This window comes from Rhinolophus hipposideros, assembly GCF_964194185.1.
Source record: "Rhinolophus hipposideros genome assembly, chromosome: 17".
Lineage (NCBI taxonomy): Eukaryota > Metazoa > Chordata > Mammalia > Chiroptera > Rhinolophidae > Rhinolophus > Rhinolophus hipposideros.
Window position 1 is genome coordinate 50,992,904 of NC_138063.1, and position 19,448 is coordinate 51,012,351.

Here is a 19,448-nt window from a genome sequence, read left to right on the forward strand (position 1 = left end):
GCAAATTAAAAATTGTTAAACCTAGGTGATAGGAATATGGGTGTATTCATGTATAGTTTTCAAATCCTCATAATAAAGAGTTGGGGGAGGAATAATATCGTTAGATGAGTTTAAAGATTTCTTTTAGCTATGAAATTCTGAACGTCTGTTAGTTAAACCCTAAGCACTTTGAAAGCAGTTTTTATTTTTATAAATGTCTAATTATTCAACAAATATTAAAGGCCTTTTAAGTGGCCAGTCAGTGAAGTATTGAATCTTGATTTCTCTAACATAGTACTAGGGTCCTATAAAACATTTTGTTACATACTTAACAGTTTTGGATGGGAGAGGGGATATAATGTAGGCTAGGCATTTTTCTCTTTGTTTAATCTTGCTCATTCTGTTTTGATTGTCTTTTGATTAAACCTAGGTTGCAGCAGCTAGTCACACAAGGGTGTGAGTTTATGTGTTTTAATTGTATTTGTTATTTTAAATAACAGAACCCTTTCTTGAGGTAAAAATTTTACACCAGTGCACAGTGTATAAAATATAGGGGCTGTTCTGGTTGAAATGGGGATTGGAGGCTCAGGATCATTAAAATAAATGTGTCAAAAGAATTTTTTTAACCACTTCCTTCAAAATTTAAGTGAATTTTGAAACACGGTGAATTTCACCTGGGAAAGAAAGAAGATACCGCTGGGGTATTAGACCTTGAGGTTAGGGATGGATATTAGGCATCTACTTTTAAGTTAGCTGGTGCTAACTACTATTTTTCCACCTCAGTGTTTCTTCAAAGACATAGCATTTGTTGAACATGTATCACAGCACTGTTCTATTTTATATATTTTCTCATTTAATCCTCAGAAAAACTCTGACGTAGGTTTACAAATGAAACAAACTTAGGGAGGATAAGTAACGTGTCTAAGATCACTGGCTAGTAAGTGTTAGGGCCAGGACTCAAATGCAGAACTGTTTCACTTCAAAGCACTGTGTGTATTACCTCTTCAGCTACTGCTCTGAATATTGCATTTAGCAATATATACTATATATGGGAGTTACTCAGTTGCTGCTACCTTGGTTACTAACTTCTGAGTTGACAGAGATAATAAACCAAGTGATATTAGGGATTTACACAGATTGTAATAGTAGATTAAATTTTAATATGACTATTTTAATATGTTTTTTTGCAGGAGGATCTGACACCTAAGGATATTGAGGAAATTATTGATGAGCTCAAGGCTGGCAAAATTCCAAAACCTGGGCCAAGGTATGCTTTTATTTCTATGTAATGAATTTTAATGGTTTAACCTAGTCTTTCACATGAATTCACTTTTTAAAACTTTATAGCCTAAGTTCCCAGATGTTGTGAGGAGCCTTGGGTAGTATCGAAACCAGCCTGTCACCTCAAGCAAAAATTTTTTTTTTCCTCTCTAACACTCTCCCAGATAGTCATCTGGTATCTACTTGAATGTTTATAAAGAAGGGAAATTTACTACATATAGAAATCTATTCCATTGTTTAAAAGTTCACGTTGCCAGAAGATTGACCCAAAGTCTATCTTCTTCTAATTTCCGACTAAAGGTCTAATTTGGCCCTTTGAACCAACACACGATAATACTCTTTCAAATGACAGCTCTTCAGATGACTACTTGAAGTAGTTATATTGTCTTCTCCATATTTTTTTCTCACATTTAATATCCACAGTTGTTTCACTCTTTTTCCTTATATGACAAAGTTTTGGTCTCCTCTTTTGTAGGTTTTCTAGTTGGCTAATGACTTTTCTTAATGTGATATACTTAAACTAATCACAGTATTTGAGAGGTGTGCTCAGCATTGTGGGACTGTCTCCTTTGTTCCAGACATTATGATGGTAATAATGCAGCCTAATTACATAAACTCTCACTTCAGGTACATTACACCATTAATTGCACATATAGTCTGTTAGAATTCCTAGATCTTTTTCAGCTTAAACTCTATCCATTTTTCTTCCCTCCTGCAATTGTTTCATACTAATGACTTTTCTTTGAATTATGAAACTGAACTTTTGCTGCTAAACAAACCCTGGTTTTTATCTAAGTGTTCACATTACTCAAAACTCTCTCTTAACACCAGCAAATGTTTGCATGTTTTATACAATTGGAATCCTTTTTTAAGTATTTCTTTTTGCTTATATCGTATAAAATTTCTTCCTCTTAACATAGATTTTAATAGTCTTATAGTATTCTAATATATTGAAAGAACTATGATGTGCTTTTTATTCCCATTTTAAGATATATTTTCCTACTTTTTGTTATAAATAACAATTCCCTGCAGGTGAATTACTAAATCAGAGGTTATAGAGTGGTTCTGTAGTCTGTACTCTAAAAGTATTCACTTGTTATTCTGGCAGACTAATAACACTACCTAATAAGAAAAAGAGGTCATTTGGGGGTAACTGAAGTTTAGTAAAGGCAAGCTGGCCCCTTTTGACTATTACTTTTTTTTCTAGGAAACATCTACTACTTTTAAGACTTTAAATTGAATTTGCTTAAAGAAGTTTGGCATTTTGTTCCTAGTTCCTCACTTTCGTGGGCTAAACTTATATTTTGGGGGTAAAACATTTCCATTGTGAAAAATCATTCTCCTTTATAGAGGCTATTTAAGTGAAGCGTTTTGTTATTTAACATTACAATATCTTTCTTAACCACTGGTCTTATCTCTTACTAAGTCTTGCTTCAAATGTAAGCACCCTCTACCCCTGCAAAACAGAATCCATAATATTTTCCACAAACTTCAGCTTGTTTTTAGGACTCAGCTATGTTTTTTTGGTTTTAAATTTTTTACTGGGGTATATTGGGGAACAGTGTGATTTTCCAGGACCCATCAGCTCCAAGTCAAGTCATTGTTTTCAATCTAGTTGTGTAGGGCGCAGCCCACTGGCCCATGTGGGAATCGAACCGGCAACCCTGGTGCTATGGGCACTGCGCTCTAACCAATTGAGCCAACTGGCCACCCTCAGCTATGTTTTTAAATAAGTTTATACTACTTTTGTATTTGTACTTAAACACATAACTTCTTTCAACTTTTGGGTACTTTAGTTATATTTGTTCATAATATCTCAAGTACAGATTTCCTCATAAAATCCACTTGGTTTCTTTAGATGTCCCCTTTTCTACTGATTACCATGTTTCCCCGAAAATAAGACCTAGCCAGACTATCAGCTCTAATGCATCCTTTGGAGCAAAAATTAATATAAAACCCGATAATTATATTATATTAATTAATTATATTAATATTAGACCCGGTCTTATTTTAACATAAGACCGGGTCTAATATTAATTTTTGCTCCAAAAGACGCATGAGGGCTGATGGTCTGGCTAGGTCTTATTTTTGGGGAAACACGGTAGGTGTTTGTAATTCTATAGTCATACTTTTGCCATTAAGTCCCTACTACTTCCCTTCTATCAATCACAACATTTATCCAACATTAATCGCCTGCCATACAAATAGAAAGATAGTTGCTTTGTCTACTTTATTGCATTCCCTTGCCATTCATTTATTTCACACACATTTTTGGGTGTGTGCTATGTGCCAGGCACTATTTTAGGTTGTGCGCACAATTATGAACAAGGTAAAGTTGTCAAATATCATATATTCTAGTGATGGAGACAGACAACTAATGTAATTTCTGAGCAATAAATGCTATGAAGACAAAGCTGGTTTAGGGGATAGAGAATTATTGGAGATACATTTAGTCAGAAGAGGACTCTGAAGTGTTAACATTTGAGCTGTGACCTAAATGAAAAGCCCAAAGAAACCATGTAAAGAACTGGAGGAATAATGTTCCAGGGAGGGGAAAGAGGATATATTAAGGTCTTGGAAGGAAAATAAGATGACAGTATGTTTGCAGTGAGGTGTTAAGGAGGAAAGTGGTGGAAGGGGTCAGAGAGGTAGACGGGCCCAGATAAAAAGCTGTCTTGGAGTCTTTTCAGTGTGGAACGGATATGAGAGGTCTTGTTAAAATTATTATCCTAGTTGCTGTGCTTTAAAATTTAGTGGATGTTGTGGGGCAGAGGAATGATGAGTGATTTCTAGCTTTTTGATCTGAGCACCATCTTAGTGGTTCCTTTAACTAAAATGGAGAATATTGGGTAGAGCAAGTTTGGGGAAGAAAAGTCTCATTGTTTTGCACATGTTAAGTTAGACATGCTTACTAGACATCCATGATAGAATGCTAAAAGGTAGATATGAGCCTGGAGCTTAGGGAATAGAGTAATGCTGGTAATATGAATTGGGGATTCTTCAGTTGTTATTTATGATGGTGTTTAAAGCCAGAAGTCTGTATGAAATTACCAGGGATAAAATTAGATTTTGTTGTTGTTGTTATTTAATATAGGAGACACTATAACATCATTGTATTTTAACATTAATAAACAAGAACTTAACATCTGATTATAGTAGGAATGTTGCTTATCAGTAATTGTAAATAGTTCTTCAGTGAGATTTTTTTGTTAGTGTTCTAGGTTTGAGCCAAAGACTAGAATTATTGGTTTCTGAACCTATTTTTATTTCCTACTTATCAACTCTTATTTAAAAAGCAGAAATTTTATTTTTCAATAGTTGCAGGTCCACCAATGGTATATGTGAAGATTGTAATTGGAAATGGTAATTCTAAAATGTCTTCCCAACATATGAGAACAACTTTCCCTCTCCTTCCCCAAGTTAATTTCTTGGATATATATACGATAAAATCACTGTGATGATAGTCATACCCAAAATACAGTTATAATTATTCTTTGAATTAACCAAAGCTGGCTAATTCTTTTTTATTAGTATTTTTATACTAGAGCTCTCTGCTCACCTGTTTGAAACAGGTACTTATTGTGAATCTTTGAGGAATAAGAGATATTAAACTGGTTTAATAGTAACTGATATCTGAGTACCTGATATCTGAGTACCTGAGTAACTGATATCTGATACGAGGTGTACCGTGGCCAAAATTAGTAAAAGATGATGTCTCTATGTGGTTCGAAACTGCTTTTTAATTTTTGGTAAATGATGGCTAGAAAGAAAATACTAAACTGATGATAAGACAATAGTCTTTATTTTGACATTAATAAACAGATATTTGCGTGCGAGATTGTTCTTATTTTCAGTTAAAGTACTGAACATGACTTCTAAACTTGTTTTCAAATTACTAATTAACATATATATTGTTTTTCAGTATGGATTAGCTAAAACTAATTTTAAATCCAATTTGAATTCTTCATGTTTAGTTTCATAAAGATATCTTAAATTTTGCAGAATTCTGTGGTGTGCGGATAATATCTGAGGTATAAGAAACATAGGCTACAAAGTATATATAAAAATACATTGGTGGTTGCTGATGGATAATTGGTTTTTTAATACTAAAAATAGGGGCAGTAGTGGTGAGTATAGCTCAGCAATATTAAAAAGATAAGCCCTAAGCTTTCATAAAGTAGCTTTTCTTTAAAATGTACTTTTTTTAAAGCTGTAAGAACTGTACAGAAAAGCCAAGTTTTCTAGAATGCAAATGAATTAAAATGATGAATGTACAAATAGCGTTGGAATGTCTAATTTACCTTTTGAATTGTGATGAAGAGAACAGGTTGTTTTAAGTATATCAGGGAAATAATTTGTTTTTTATTAAGTGAAGGACCCTAGTGTAAATTATGGCTATCAGGTGAATGGAAAGGGCTTAGGTCACTGCCTCTCTGTTAGTGTTCTGAGGCATATTTACAGATAAAATGAGGGGAAAAGTTAGACGATTAGTAGATTAAACACAATTTGTATAGGCTTTACTGGAAGGTTTTACAGCTTTCGTAATATTTTAATGTGTATTTTGTGAATGGTGAGGGAAGGAGAAAGTTTGCAGACAGACATAACGGACTCCTAGAAGTCCTTTTTTCCCCTCAAATATGACATGGAACTATCATTTCATGGAACAAACTTCAGGAGACTGGACCAGGATATTCTTAAAATAACTGTCTTACATAAAATTCTATAATACTGAAGAGCTCAGGCAGTATACATGGTTAATTCTCCCATTTATTGCTCCAGAAACTTCTGTTTTTACAATCATCTTAAAGTGGTCCTTTGTGTTGGTAAAAGAGGGTAGCTGAGCTTAAACCACTAGAGGGAACCTAGTAAAAGAGAAGATCCTCCTAAATAAATTAATTTCATTATTTCATTTGCTGTCCAAGAGCAGGTGTACCTATAGTACTAGTTAACAAAAGAATTACGAAGCCAAATACTATTTTTTATTAAAGTTAAGTGTCATTTTGTGCCACTTAAATCCTACATCAGTTTTAGGCTCTGACAGAGTACACAGTGTCTACTTTTTGATCTGGTTTTCATAGTGAACCTATAATGCAAATGTGTTAACACATTTCTGACTTTGTAGGCATTCTTTGTTACAATACCCTATTTAGTTATTTGCATTATGTAATATAATAGATTGAAAGATCTTATAAATGATTATGTGGTATCACTTTCCCGTCCCCTCAACAAAAAAAAGATTTCCTAGAGCTATAAAAACAGACCTATAAGATTGATGACAGAATGTAAAAGGCAAAGCCAGAGGGAATAAAAAGATGTAAATTGAACAAATTCTTCAGCTAAAATCTGTGGCAGCAAAAAGGTAAATTAACAAAGCCAGGGAATAGGAGGGGTGAAATAGGAGTGGGTTCTGAGCTGAACGCTAGCAATAAAGGTCAGATAGGGCAGAGGTTGAGTGATTACCTGGGAAAGTATGTGTGGGGCTGAAACAAGACAGGTTCTTCTACCTCTCTGCTGCTTCTCTTCAGATTCCTACCTAAGGACCTGTTCTTGTTTTCTTTGTGGTTATGGTAGCAACTCTGGTCTGGAACCTGTTTTTTGAAAAATTAATATAGCCTTTAAAAATATAAGAACAAATAGATGTTTTTGTCTTTACTGCTTAATTTCCTCAAGGAATCCAGTTTCTGTTTATTTCCATATATAAATGTATAAATGTGTATTCTCTTCTGTTCACCATGACAGATGTCAATCTAAATGAAATTCAAATATAAAAATAAATGTAGTGCTCTGGTTTATTAAAACATGATTTTTAAAATGTCCTCTGTATTGGGTTATTTTGCTATAGTTTGGCTCTGATCCTTAGGCAGATACTGAATCCCCCAAGCCTTGGTTTCTGTGTCTGTAAAATAAGGACAGTATCACTTGTCTCATGGCATTATTGAGCTCAAATAAGCAAATGTATGTACAGTGCTCAAGAAATGGGAACTAGTATTAGTATTATTTTTATATTTTTCATATTTATAGTGAGTTTTGATATTTGACATGTTAGTTTTCATGTTTACCTTTAAGAAGAGAAAGTCTTGCAGCAGTTGAAATGTTTGGATTAAATAATCTATGCTAGTTCTTGGGGGGAAATAGTTATTTAACTGGGCTGTTGTGAGGTAATAATTATATTATTTTTAAGTAAAAATTTATAAATGGTAATCGTTAATAGTCAATTTAACATTACTTCCTTTTCTTTTCAGGAGTGGACGCTTCTCTTGTGAGCCAGCCGGGGGTCTTACCTCTTTGACTGAACCACCCAAAGGACCTGGTTTTGGTGTACAAGCAGGCCTTTAATTTATATTCAACTGTAAATATGTTACGGGGGAAATAAAGTGAATCTCCTATCGAAATAAGTTTTTAATATTGTTCATGTCAATCTATGTACACCTTGGTGGTAACCTAGCAACTTGCAGCTGTAAGTACGTGTCAAAACTTCAGAGCTCCATTTTAAAGTCGTCTGCTCTCCACGGCTAACTATGAAGACATTATTTTGTAATCTAGTTAACAGGTACTCCAACATCACCTGTTTTCAACTGCCAGGTCACTTTTATTAATAATACTAGGTTATTATGAAATAAAAATTCTGTCAAATTTCAAATAGCCAAGTCTTAACATGATCTTTCTATAAACCTTATTAATGTCAGCATTCCCTTTAAACATTTTTTACATTTATAGCACACAATTGTTAATGTATTTCCATTTGGTAAGGGACAATTACAGCAGACTGGAGGTGTGAACAGGATAAGCTGGTTGTCATTTTTAAAGAAGTAAGGTACAGATCTCTGACATTATCCTTGGCTATTGTGACACTGCAAGTACACAAAAACTAATTTGGGGAAGAAATTGGAAGTACAGTCTGAGTTGGAAATATCAGTGGATATGCAAAATATACTCCAGTTAAATGCATATTACAACTTAGAAGAAAGGATAAAGCCTTTTGTGTATTTTATCCATTTGAAGAAGCTAGCTATAGTACATTACTTTTGCAAGTTGAAAAAAAAATCAGTAGCCAGCTTGAATGCAAGGATAAATCTAATCCAATAATTTTAGGATTTCTCAAAGTCACTGGTTGGCTTTGCTGTTGTGACACTTAGAACTTATGAGACTTTAAAACATTATTTTTAAGAATGTCTTTAGGGCTGGCCCGGTGGCTCAGGTGGTTGGAGCTCCATGCTCCTGACTCCAAAGGCTGCCGGTTTGATTCCCACATGGGCCAGTGGGCTCTCAACCATAAGGTTGCCGGTTCAATTAAAAAAAAAAAAGAATGTCTTTAAAAATTAGCTTTTACCTTACATGGCAAACAATAACTAATTTTTTAAGTAGCAGAGAAAGGTAAAAATGACTCTCTTCTACATTAGAGCCTTGCTGACTTTTCAGTAGGCAACTACTTTTACTAGTTTTTTATCCCTTTTTTAAAGTCTAGACAGATTGACTATCTTCTCTTTGTTAACTGTTAAGCCTTTTATTTCAAACTTTGAAAAAACCGTATTTCTTTAAATTAATGCTACTATTGACTTTTATATAAATATCTTACACTTTGACATTAAAAAAAATTTTTAACTAGGAGAAAAGTTAGGAGTGGGGAGGTTCAGATACCGGGTGAAAAAAACAAAGTCATGTATTAAGGATATGCACTGATTATGAACTTTTATGTAATATTTTAGAAGTAGAAAATTAATTTAGGTCATTATAATTATAGGCATACTGTTACACCATTATCAAAAGATATTCTGTAGTTCTTAAATCATCACTTACATTGTACTGCAGTGGTATATTAGGATTGTGAGTTGACTCTTAATTTTTTTTTTTTTTTTGCGCATTTCTCTTGAAAATCCTATTACAATTTTAACACAAAAGGACTGCTTTTAGTGATAGTGTCTCTAACTTTAGCTTTTAAAAACACCTGGCAAGTAAAATTTCATTACAATAACCCAAGATGGTTCCAAAATGTATACGAATACTATTAAAATTTTCTTGCCAATTTCCAGGACCTGGAGATGACAGCTGTATCCCAGCCTATTTTTCAAACCAGAAGGGAGAGGTAGGCATCATTTGTTTACCACCACTCACTCCCTCACTTTCCCTTCTCAGTTCTTTGTGCTGTTTTTTAAAAAGGGGTATTTGGGGGAGAAAATTTACTTATTGCTGTCTAATGGCAAAAATAAACCAACAAATCAACTTTTCATTCTCCCTATTGGCAAAGAATCTAACACCTGTTTGGGTTTTTGTTTGTTTTGAGGGGGTTTTTTTGGAGCAGCTATTGAAAGTTGCTAGGGAAAAAGAGCTACTACTGATTGCTCATAATTACTTGCTGTAATAGATGGGGCCACTGCTCCAGATAATTTTACAGTACATGATAGTAAGTATTCATTGCAAAGACCTTACATCTGCATAGATTGAGTTATATGATAAGCTATGATCTGAGATTGTATTTTTCATTTATTTTCACCTTGCTGAAATAATGGCAAGATTTTTTAAATGATCTAACTGGACGTAATGTAGCAAAACATAAGAGTAGTTGATTCTAAAGGTGTGAAGACCTAAATTAAGTTGGTAAGTAAATTTTGCAGAATGGCTTCTAGTTCAGATATCAAATATACACATTTTAAGTGTCTGTTAGTAATAACCCTAAAATTTGATAAAACTTAACTTTGGCTAAAAGTGATGTTTAATGCTTGGGGTCTTTGGCCTCCTTGCACTATTAAGAAAACATATTTTACCCACTTGATGAAAATGGATTCTAGAACTTGAGCCAACAAAAGACAGCACTATACAATTAAAAGCCTTAGCAGCTTACTAATCAACTAGGTCGTGAATGTAAACTAGCTTTCTTCGGGCTTCTTTTGAGACCTCTATCCATAATATTTATAAGAATTTCTTGACTTATACTTCTACTTTCACATTAAAAAGGAAAATTAGCTCTTCTTGCCTTCATAAATTTCATTGGGCCTTTTTGAATAATTTTTACTGATTTATAATTTGCCACATATACTCGTAATAGGAGCTTCATTTAAAAAAAAATTTTGCAACTTGATTTCTATTGTGAACTTTCATAGGTAGTATCCTATTGAGCATAGTCAATACAGTAGCCTGGATCACCACTGCCGTATGAGTCTTTCATGTATTCAGTGATTTTAAGTAATAAGGTTGTACATATAGCTGTTACCATAAATTATGGTTTATTTCAGCAAATTCAAGATTAGCTACCTTTCAATTTTGAACTGAGGTACTTAACCTGCTATAGAAATAGCCATGGCCATTGTCATCAATACTAATTGACCTACTCCCTGTGACAGTGAACTAAATTGGAACATCTCAATGATTTGAAGAGATGTCAGAGTTGGTTAAATTTTTAGTGGGTTTCTTTTCTTTGTATTTCATGCCTTAAATAACCAAATTAAATGCAATAGTGTTCCACCTCTAGCCACAAGGTGCTGTCTCTTGGTGTCGTGTGGGAGACCCTGCTTGCTGTGCCATTTGTCATGCGAGGTGGTCTGCGGGGTCTCTGGTCCCTCTCCCCACATAAGAACGCAGGACATGGTGAGGCCAAAAAGGAACACCCACGCAGCCATAGATAGGGGAGTCATATCACTATAGTGTCACTGGAGGCTGGATCCACACAACCTGCAACTTGCTGTCCACTTCTCTTCCTGCCAACCAAATGAGTGACCAACCAGTATCAGTGGCTAATTGGCTAACTGATTACAGCTGATGGCCAATTAGCCACAGCTGACGGCCATTTACTACCCTAGCCAGCACCTTTCCACGTGAAGCTGAGAGCCTGGAAACTGCTCTCTGGAACTCTGTCCCCACAGTTGGACTTAATGTTTTTGAATGGGGAAATCAAGAAGCTAGAAAAATACACTGATCTTGAATGCAAGTTGAAGATTTATGTAGTAACTTGTTGGGATTTAGCTCTGTCAAGTCTGAAATGCCACATCTGTGATTGGTGACAAAGGACTCATCAAGTCAAGGGGGTGCTGTAGTTTAGAGGGCACTATTAATGACAAGGGAGGTGCTTTCACTCCAATTATGTAACCTCTTTGGTGATTAAGGCATGCACAAATTGTCGAGGATTAACCTTGATGTAAATAAAAAGTGTCCAGAAGAAAGAATAAAAAGGTTTCCCTCCAATTATGTAATCCTTTTGGTGGTTAAATAAAAGCATGTACAAATCGTCTTAGATTAACCACAGTGTGAATTAAGGTGTCCAGAAGGAAGTCAAGAGTACCTGCTGCTAGGAGACGGTAAATTTTCCTCGCGCATCCTTCTCCAGGACTTCAGTTTCCTCTAAAATACCATTTCGGATGTGAAAAAATACATTTAAATTTCTCAGAAAAGATGATTGGAAGGTGTGAATGGGAGAGGACGTGGTGTGCAGTGTGTGTTACCCTCGCGGCAGGTGCACACTATCATTCCTTTCCAGAAGGGGTACTGCGGCCCCACCTGGCGCAGGTGAGTGCGCGCACGCCACCGCCTCGCCAAGCTCCCGGCACGCGTCGGGGTCACGCGCGCCATCGCGCAGGCGCACTGAGGCGCAAACCTGGGCGCTTTCCCCCGCCCCGCCTCACCGGTGCACGGGAGCCTGCCTTCTGCGTCCGCCCAGTACAGCAGTCGAGTTCACTCCTTTGCGTCAAACCGAGACCGCAGCATCGTTTTCCCGGGTCTGAGGTCACAAAACACTCGCCCCGCAAAAAGAACGTGAATACCCTACAGAGAACCTATTTTCATCGCCCGCCGCCATTTCTAGAAGTTTCCAGTCCGATCCATTGCCACCACGGTCGCCACAAAAAGCGACCGCAGATCCCGCTGGCCCAGCAGTTGTCAGCGGCGCCTGCGCTGCTTTCTCGCTTACCCTTTGATTTTCCCCTCCCCAGGCCGGTGACGGCAGAGGGGAAGCGGTAACAACCGGGTAGGGTGGGGAGAGGGACAAAACTGCAGGGAGGAGTTCCGGCCTGAACCGCCACCCCCGCCTCCCACTTGGTAGGTTCCGACTCCCCGCCCCGCGGCTCGGGAAGCTTCTCAGAGCTGAAAGAGAGGCGGGGCGGCGAGCAAGGGCCGGCGGAAGGGGCGGGCGAGCGCCGGGGGCGGGGCGGTCACGCCGCTGGTCCCGTGCCCGGGGAGTCACGTGCCCGTGCCATAACCAATCGCCGGTCGGCGCTGCCCTAGGAGTGAGGAGGCTGTGGTGAGAGACGGACCGAGACCGGAGATGTTTTCAAGCCTGGCTTCGGCGGCGTTAGTGGCGGTTGCAGTGGTGACGAAGACAACGAGCGCGACGGCAGCGCCGAGGCACTCGTTCAGGGGCTAACGTCTCCTGCGTCGACCGTGCCCCGGGTCCGGGAGGGCTAGGGGGGCGTGGCGACAGGCGAGGAGGAAGGAGGGGCGCGGTTTCGAGCCCGGTCCCCGGCGCCTGGGAGGAGACCCCTCAGTTCTGCGCTGCTCCAGTCCTCCATCCCCAGAGCAAGGTAGGGGACGCACCCTGTCCACCCCGTCCCGCCCCGCGCCGCCCAGTCACGTCCAGTCGGAGGCGCCGCCAGCCTGACGGTGACAGGCCGTTAGTGGCCCCGGCGCGGGTCCGCCCCGCCCGCCGCGGTCCCTCCAAGAGTCCCGAGGAGCCACGGCGCAGCTGGCACCAGCGGCGAGGGACGCCGCACTGGGTGGGGGCGGTGGACTCGGCGGGGCGACCCCCGCCACCGTTCCCTGGGCTGGGCTGCCACCGCCGCCGCCTCCCGGAACATGGCGGGGCCGGGAGGAGCGTGTGCGTGCGAGTGTGCGCGGCCCGAGAAGGCGCCGCTGGCGTGCCGCGGCCGGACCGGCGGGCGGGCGGGCGGGGCGGGGCGGGGGCGCGCCGGCCGGCCCGCGGGACAGCGCCGCGGCCCCTGCGGGAGGGAGCGTCGGGGGCCCGGGGGCTGCGGAAGCGGTGGATGAGAGGGAGAAGGCAGGGTGCTGCTGTAATAGGCGCGGCGTAAGGTGAGCGGCCGCGCTGCGGTTCCGTCTTCGGTGCCAGTGTCATCTGTCCTTGCTGCATTGGGCAGTCGGGTCTCTGCATCGTTGTGTCGGTGCCGTGCGAATGGGTGGTGTTCGTAGACCCTTGGAGCGCGTCAGGTTCTTAGATCTCATTTTGGGGGGTAACATGGTGTGACGCATCCTGGAGGATCCCAAAGCGTTGAATAAACGGTTGTACAAAGAGGTTACCGAAGCCCAGCTGACAACTGTTTTAATAATAACAGTAAGAAACAGATCAGGGTTGGAAGTTAACATTATTGCACCAGTTGAAACAGTATGAAACATTTTCAGCAGTGTAGTCGAAGTTGTCATTGCTAACGCGGGTGAAATGGGTTGCAGACCCAGTGATCTGTAACAATTTGGAATTACTCTCTAATCTTCAAGTTGAAATGAACCTGTGTTCTCAATCATGTATTCCTTTTTTTGTTTTGTTTTAAAAACGGTTTATGTAAATTATAAAGAAAGGCGAACTAGTAAAGTAGCTATTTTTAAATAAATTGACTGTTTATTAAAAACATATGCTCAAGTAAGCTGTTAAAAATCTTGGGCACTGGTCTGTTTCAGTTTCTTCAATCATACAAAGGGTTTCCTGGAGATTAGCTCAGAACTGGCAGAATTTAGGCTCTATTGGTGCCAAAAGGCTTAAAAACAAAATGAGATAGTATCGACAGTGTAAGATCAAATTGTTATATTAACTAATCATGCTGTTGGGAGAAGTCTTCAATTTGGGCCATACGCAAAAACAAAGAGATTCAAAATGTTTCCCCAGGAGATTATAGGCAAGAGGAGAAACGTTTTACTACTTAAAGATCTTTTGTAGTTGGCATAAGCACTAACTAAATTTCCAAAGGTCTGCAGACAGCTTGACTGACTAAGGTCAAACTTAACTATTCAGGGTATGTGTTCTATTTTAGGGACAGGCAAGGTGTTAAAATGAAGTAAAACCTAAGTGTTAAGTGGTATTCATGGAAGGAAACGAGTAAAAAAAAAAATGCAGGATGCCTTTCATGTTTTTAATCTCTATAGTTGCCGTAGTTGTTAGTATGGTTTTATGACAAGCAGAGCTGGGAAAGAGGAAACCTTTGGGTGTATATTCCATGGAGAATATTTGAGGAAAAGTAGAGAGAACACAAATATTCAGATAAGAAAGAACTTAGTAGGTGAATATGTGTTGTATGCTATCTGCTTTCAGTTCTTTAATATCAGGAAGACAGTATCCAACCAGTGGAATGAATTTAAAAGGAAGACAGTTTTAGCAAGATGGTTATGTTACTTTTTCTCCCTATAGAAGTGGTTGAAAATGTGACTGATATTCTTCTGAGGTAGATTGGAGAAATGGTATTAATGATATTTGGGAAACACTTCCTTGGAAAGGAGGCTTTTTATTCTAAAGAATAAGAAGAATAGTAAAAATATTCAATTTCTTGATATTAAATTTTCTTTAAACTATTGTTAGTTTTAAGAGCATCATTTCAGCCTAAAAAGAGAATTATTTGAGATTAATTATTTCTGTCATAGTCCATAAGAGGTTTAGACCACTTTCTGTATGTAAACTCGATAACTCGATGATAGCATTTGTCAGATAGGCATGAAGAATTTGTCCAATAATGGGAGCAGGTTGCTTAAGAGCTATTGACACTACTTTCTGACTGGGAACTTGTTGCTGAAACTAACATCAGTTTGTGTTTGTAAAATTCCTCACTGTGTAGAGAGTACACACAATCTTGGGAGATTTATCCTCAGAACTAGAAGGGACCACAAATTTTCTGATTTCTTTCCCTTGTTTTGCAGATGAGAAAATAAAGACCTGGTTAAGGTGAAATGACTTAATGAAGTTAGCAAAACTACTTAAAACTGTGTGTGGTTTGGGGCTAGAGATTTCGTTCTGTGAGGATTGCCTCTTTCTTAAGAAGTAGCATTAGTGGAAAGAACATTGAACTACAAGTGAGAAGGCCTGGGTTTGAATTCTTGATTTGTCACTTCCTAACTGTGGTTTTTGACAAATCACATTAACTGGCAGAACTTTGCCTCTTTAATCTACAAAAAATATTTTCCTACATAATTTATAGAATTGTTGGATAGAACAAATGTGATTACATATGGACAGCTCATTGTATACTACATTTAATATGTAGTATACTACATTTGTATACTACATTTAAATATGTAGTTAACTTTTATATATTTAAAAAGTGGTGAAGTTATTTTTTAAATAAATACAGTTCTTGCTGTGCAACAAGGTGTCATGATCCCTTGGTTTTTGCTTAGCCTTAGCTTTATTTTCTTCACCTGCTGTTTTACAGATTATGACTCCCAGTAGATACATTTTCTGATACGCACTTAGTTCTAATCTTAGTAAAGCCTCTTATGAACATTTTAAAAATTGCTGTTGTTAGAGCCTGACTTCCTCTGGAGATTATGGAGTTTCTTCATATAGCATTTAAAAACATTCACATATACACTCATGCATGCATAATCTGTTTCTTTAACAGTGGCTTTTTAAAACTAATAGTGAAAGTATCTTAGTTGGAATGTTAATTTGTCTGTTGCTAGTTTCCAGATATGGCAATAACAGGAGATAATTTTCCTTTATACACTCAGCTTTGAATAGTTCATGTTAAGGTTATCTTGTAGATCTAAAATACATAGAAACGTTATGACAATTTTTGTTTATTGGTTTTTGCTGTTAAGTTTAAAGACCTTTTCTTGCAGTGCTTTAAATTGGTAACACTGGAAACCAATGTCAGTATTGTAGTATTATGTAGATTATTTGTAACTTTGAAGCTAAAGTTTATGAAAAACATTTGTTGAGCACTTAGACTATACACATGTCTGTGTTCAAAGTTCTAAGTGAAACATTTCAGATAATTTTTATAATCTTATGAAACAGGTACTATTCTAACGTGGCTGAGAAACTGAGGCTTTGAACAGTTATGTGATGAATAGGTATTCACAGACCTAGAAAAATGACAGACTGTTGTTCCCATTCTTAACCACTTCTCTGTGTTCTGTCTCTGATCAAGAATTTTAGCTGATTTTGAAAAGTTTAAGGCAGTGTTTCTTAAATGGAGACTTCATGAAATATGTTTGGGGACCAGCTATTATACCATCTGCTGTGTTGGTCAAAAAAACAAACAAAAATCCCGAAACCACCCAAAACACAAAAGGAGAAGAAAGAACTTATGAGAATCGTGGAAGATAGGCCACGCCAGCCTTTCTGTGAGATGCTGATGTAGTTGTTGGGTTTTGTTTAATGTTAATTGTCAGAAGCATGTTAGGCTCCACAGCTACAGAAGAACTACAGTTAACATTACAACAGACTATTCTAACAAGCTACACCTTGAGATCGTCATTGTTCTAAAGAAACATATTTTAGTCAGAGTGACTGAAGAAAAAGATACTAACCAAACTCAGTTAGGACTTTTATAAAGAAATAGATCCAGCAATAAGTTTTAAGATTGTCCAGGTTAAAATACAGCATCTAAGACTTGGTTTTCTGATTAGTGAGACGGTCCAAAATTTTAAGAAATTCAAACTCAAACATAAGTTCTTAGAAAATTAAGTTTAAATACAGAAATGCTTCCAAATTGAGACAAGTAGAATAGGTAAATTATGAAGCCCCAAGTTATAGGGTAGAATTTGTTTATTTTTTGTCATTTAAAAATCGTATTATCTTTGGACAAACTCTTTAACATTTGTTTATTATACTAAAATTGTTTCAAAATATGTAGTTAACTTTTCTGGTTATCAGTTTGTATTTGTGCCGTAATTGGGGAAAATATCATAAATATTAGTGATAAATACCATATTTTTAAACTACTTTATTGCTTGAAAGAGTTGTGAGAGAGCCCTGCAGCTTCTCAGATTTCAAATTTTCCTCCTACATAGGCGGTTTGTCAGCATTCTGACTTCTAAAAGAAAACAAAAACCGTGCATGTCTCTGTCTTCCTATAAATAGCTATATTGACTCAGGATAAGATAATAGTGTGTTAAAAATTATGGCGCTTTGTAGTTCATGAAATACGTACTTTTTACATCCGATCTCATGAATTTCACAACTGCTCTGTGACATCAGCAAAAACGTTGGCTAATCTGATGATATTGAACCATGAATAGAATCCAGGTTAAAATTCTCTGGAGTAATGTTAGACTCTGAAATTCACTCATGAAAGAAGCATTAGCAAACCTAAAGGAAGAGGAAAGAATCACATGAACTTTTATTCTCTCGTCCACTAAGTCCACATTGTACACAGCTTTCTTTTTATTCTGTTCTACCGCTTCTGAAACTTAAGCAGTATAGAAGTAAACACTAAAATCATTCATTATACCACTTTGCTAATTAGTGGTGATGGTTACTGATGTTAGAGTTAGATGAGATAATTAAAATTTCACAGAATGCTTCCTACTAAAATTTTACAAAAATATTACAAGTAGGAATAAAGCCTTAGTTGGTATTTTGGAGTCCTACAGTCAAGATTTGCAACCTCTGAGTTAAAATTAAGTCTTTGTTAGCAGAATTTAAATTAGACTCCTTGGAAGTTACTTGGTGATCAAAGTAAAGAACTTTTATTGAGTTTCTGTACTGTAGGTACTGTTACTTTCACTAGTTATATATTATCTAGTTATGAAAATACTTTAAAAAGTTGTCACTGGTATGTCTACAATTACATTTTCTAGTACTCAAGAACTAACTTGTAATTTATAAGTGTTATATAAATGTAAGCCTATTATTTTAAGAAAAAGTTTTTCTTAAGATCAACCTAGTTCATTCATAGATTTATAATTGAGGTGATCACCCACGAGTGGTTACTCAGTCTTCCGAAATTATCTGTTTTCCAGGATTCATAAAAACATCCCAAGAAAGATGAGTGTTCTCTTTAAGCTCCAGTTGAACAGGACAAAAAAACTTCTTTACCAAGTTTCTATTTATCTTCATGTTATTGAAAGTAAACAGGAATGTTGGACAGCAAATTGGTTTACTCATTCTTCCTTTGTCCTTTTCCCCCCCTACGTGGCTCCTCCTTCCCCTTCAGGTGCCAGTGTTCTCTTGCTTTGCAAACACCCATACCAATCTGTTGGTTAACAATTTAAATTTGTATTTATTAAATTTAAATTATATTGCCACTTTCATTTTACATTTTAAGGCTTTTATCTTTCATTTTGGTATGAATGTGTTTGGTTTTTAGCTATAGGAGTTTGGATCATTAGCTAATACATGGGGAAATAATCATTTGCATTTTCTCTTCTGTATGCTGACACTTCACATCCTTGGCTGTTTTCTCTCTTTTTTCCTTTTTACTCGAAATTTCTACACTTGATCTTAGCCAAACGGCTGAGAAGCGATATTACTCGAAATTTCTAAGAGTGGCAATCATGAATTTAAACAACTTTAAAAACATTTTTATTAAGGTGTTTTAAGTTACAAAATTAATATACGCTTACTGTTAAAATTAAAACGATATAATAAAAGGGTCAACAATTTTCCAGCCTCCCTTTACACATATTTTTTGTATGGACCAAAAAGGAGTTCTATAGAAAGTAACCTCACAGGGTGATCTTATGAAGTTTATCTTAGTCCCATTTTATAGATGTGATTCAATTTAAATCAATGACTATATTGCTTACTTAACAAACCTACCTTCAAAGAAGTTGATATTAAGAGAAAAAAGCAGGATAAAATGATAGTTTAATTTTGAGCGTTTTGGGGAAAAATAATTATTTTGTATCATGGATTGTCCCAAGGAGTGAAGCTCTTGAATGATCCAGTCTGACAACATGATGGATTATTTCTGGATATTGAATTTGAAAATAACTGGAATTCTTTTCACTTACGAAGTTTTAAGTTTTACCACAGTGAACAAGTATTATGGATGTAATAAAGAAAGTTTTAAACACGGCATCATTAGGTAACAAATTATAAATAAATGCTTCTATGAACAGCATTCCATTTAGCATTTTTGAGGGAGGCATTTTTGGGAAAATATCAACAAAGACATTATATAGTCTTTGTCTTTTTAGGGCTTTATACACAAAACAGACGTGTGACAGGAGGACAATTTTATTCTTCAGTTATTCAGATTTCTAATTGATGTAGAAAGAAACATGGTAAGCCTTGCAAGGACATGGAGCATGTCTGTCTT

General features: G+C 37.2%; 2 protein-coding genes across 4 annotated transcripts in view; both read left to right on the forward strand.

The window, feature by feature from the left end:
- The window catches only part of NDUFV2 (NADH:ubiquinone oxidoreductase core subunit V2), a 31,207-nt gene extending 23,305 nt beyond the window's left edge, over positions 1–7,902 (forward strand). The window contains exons 7-8 of the mRNA XM_081079024.1: positions 1,170–1,246; positions 7,503–7,902. Coding sequence (XP_080935150.1) covers positions 1,170–1,246; positions 7,503–7,596 — 171 coding nt within the window. The 3' untranslated portion in view covers positions 7,597–7,902. The remainder of the gene's footprint in view (positions 1–1,169; positions 1,247–7,502) is intronic.
- Positions 7,903–12,428: 4,526 nt separating this feature from the next.
- The window catches only part of ANKRD12 (ankyrin repeat domain 12), a 130,561-nt gene continuing 123,541 nt past the window's right edge, over positions 12,429–19,448 (forward strand). Inside the window, exon 1 of one of the 3 annotated variants that reach the window (XM_081079025.1) lies at positions 12,429–12,767. The gene's annotated coding sequence lies outside the window, so the exon portion shown is untranslated. Of the gene's footprint in view, positions 12,768–12,834; positions 12,960–19,448 lie in introns of those variants that run through there. The other 2 variants (XM_081079027.1, XM_081079026.1) reach the window with 2 other exon arrangements.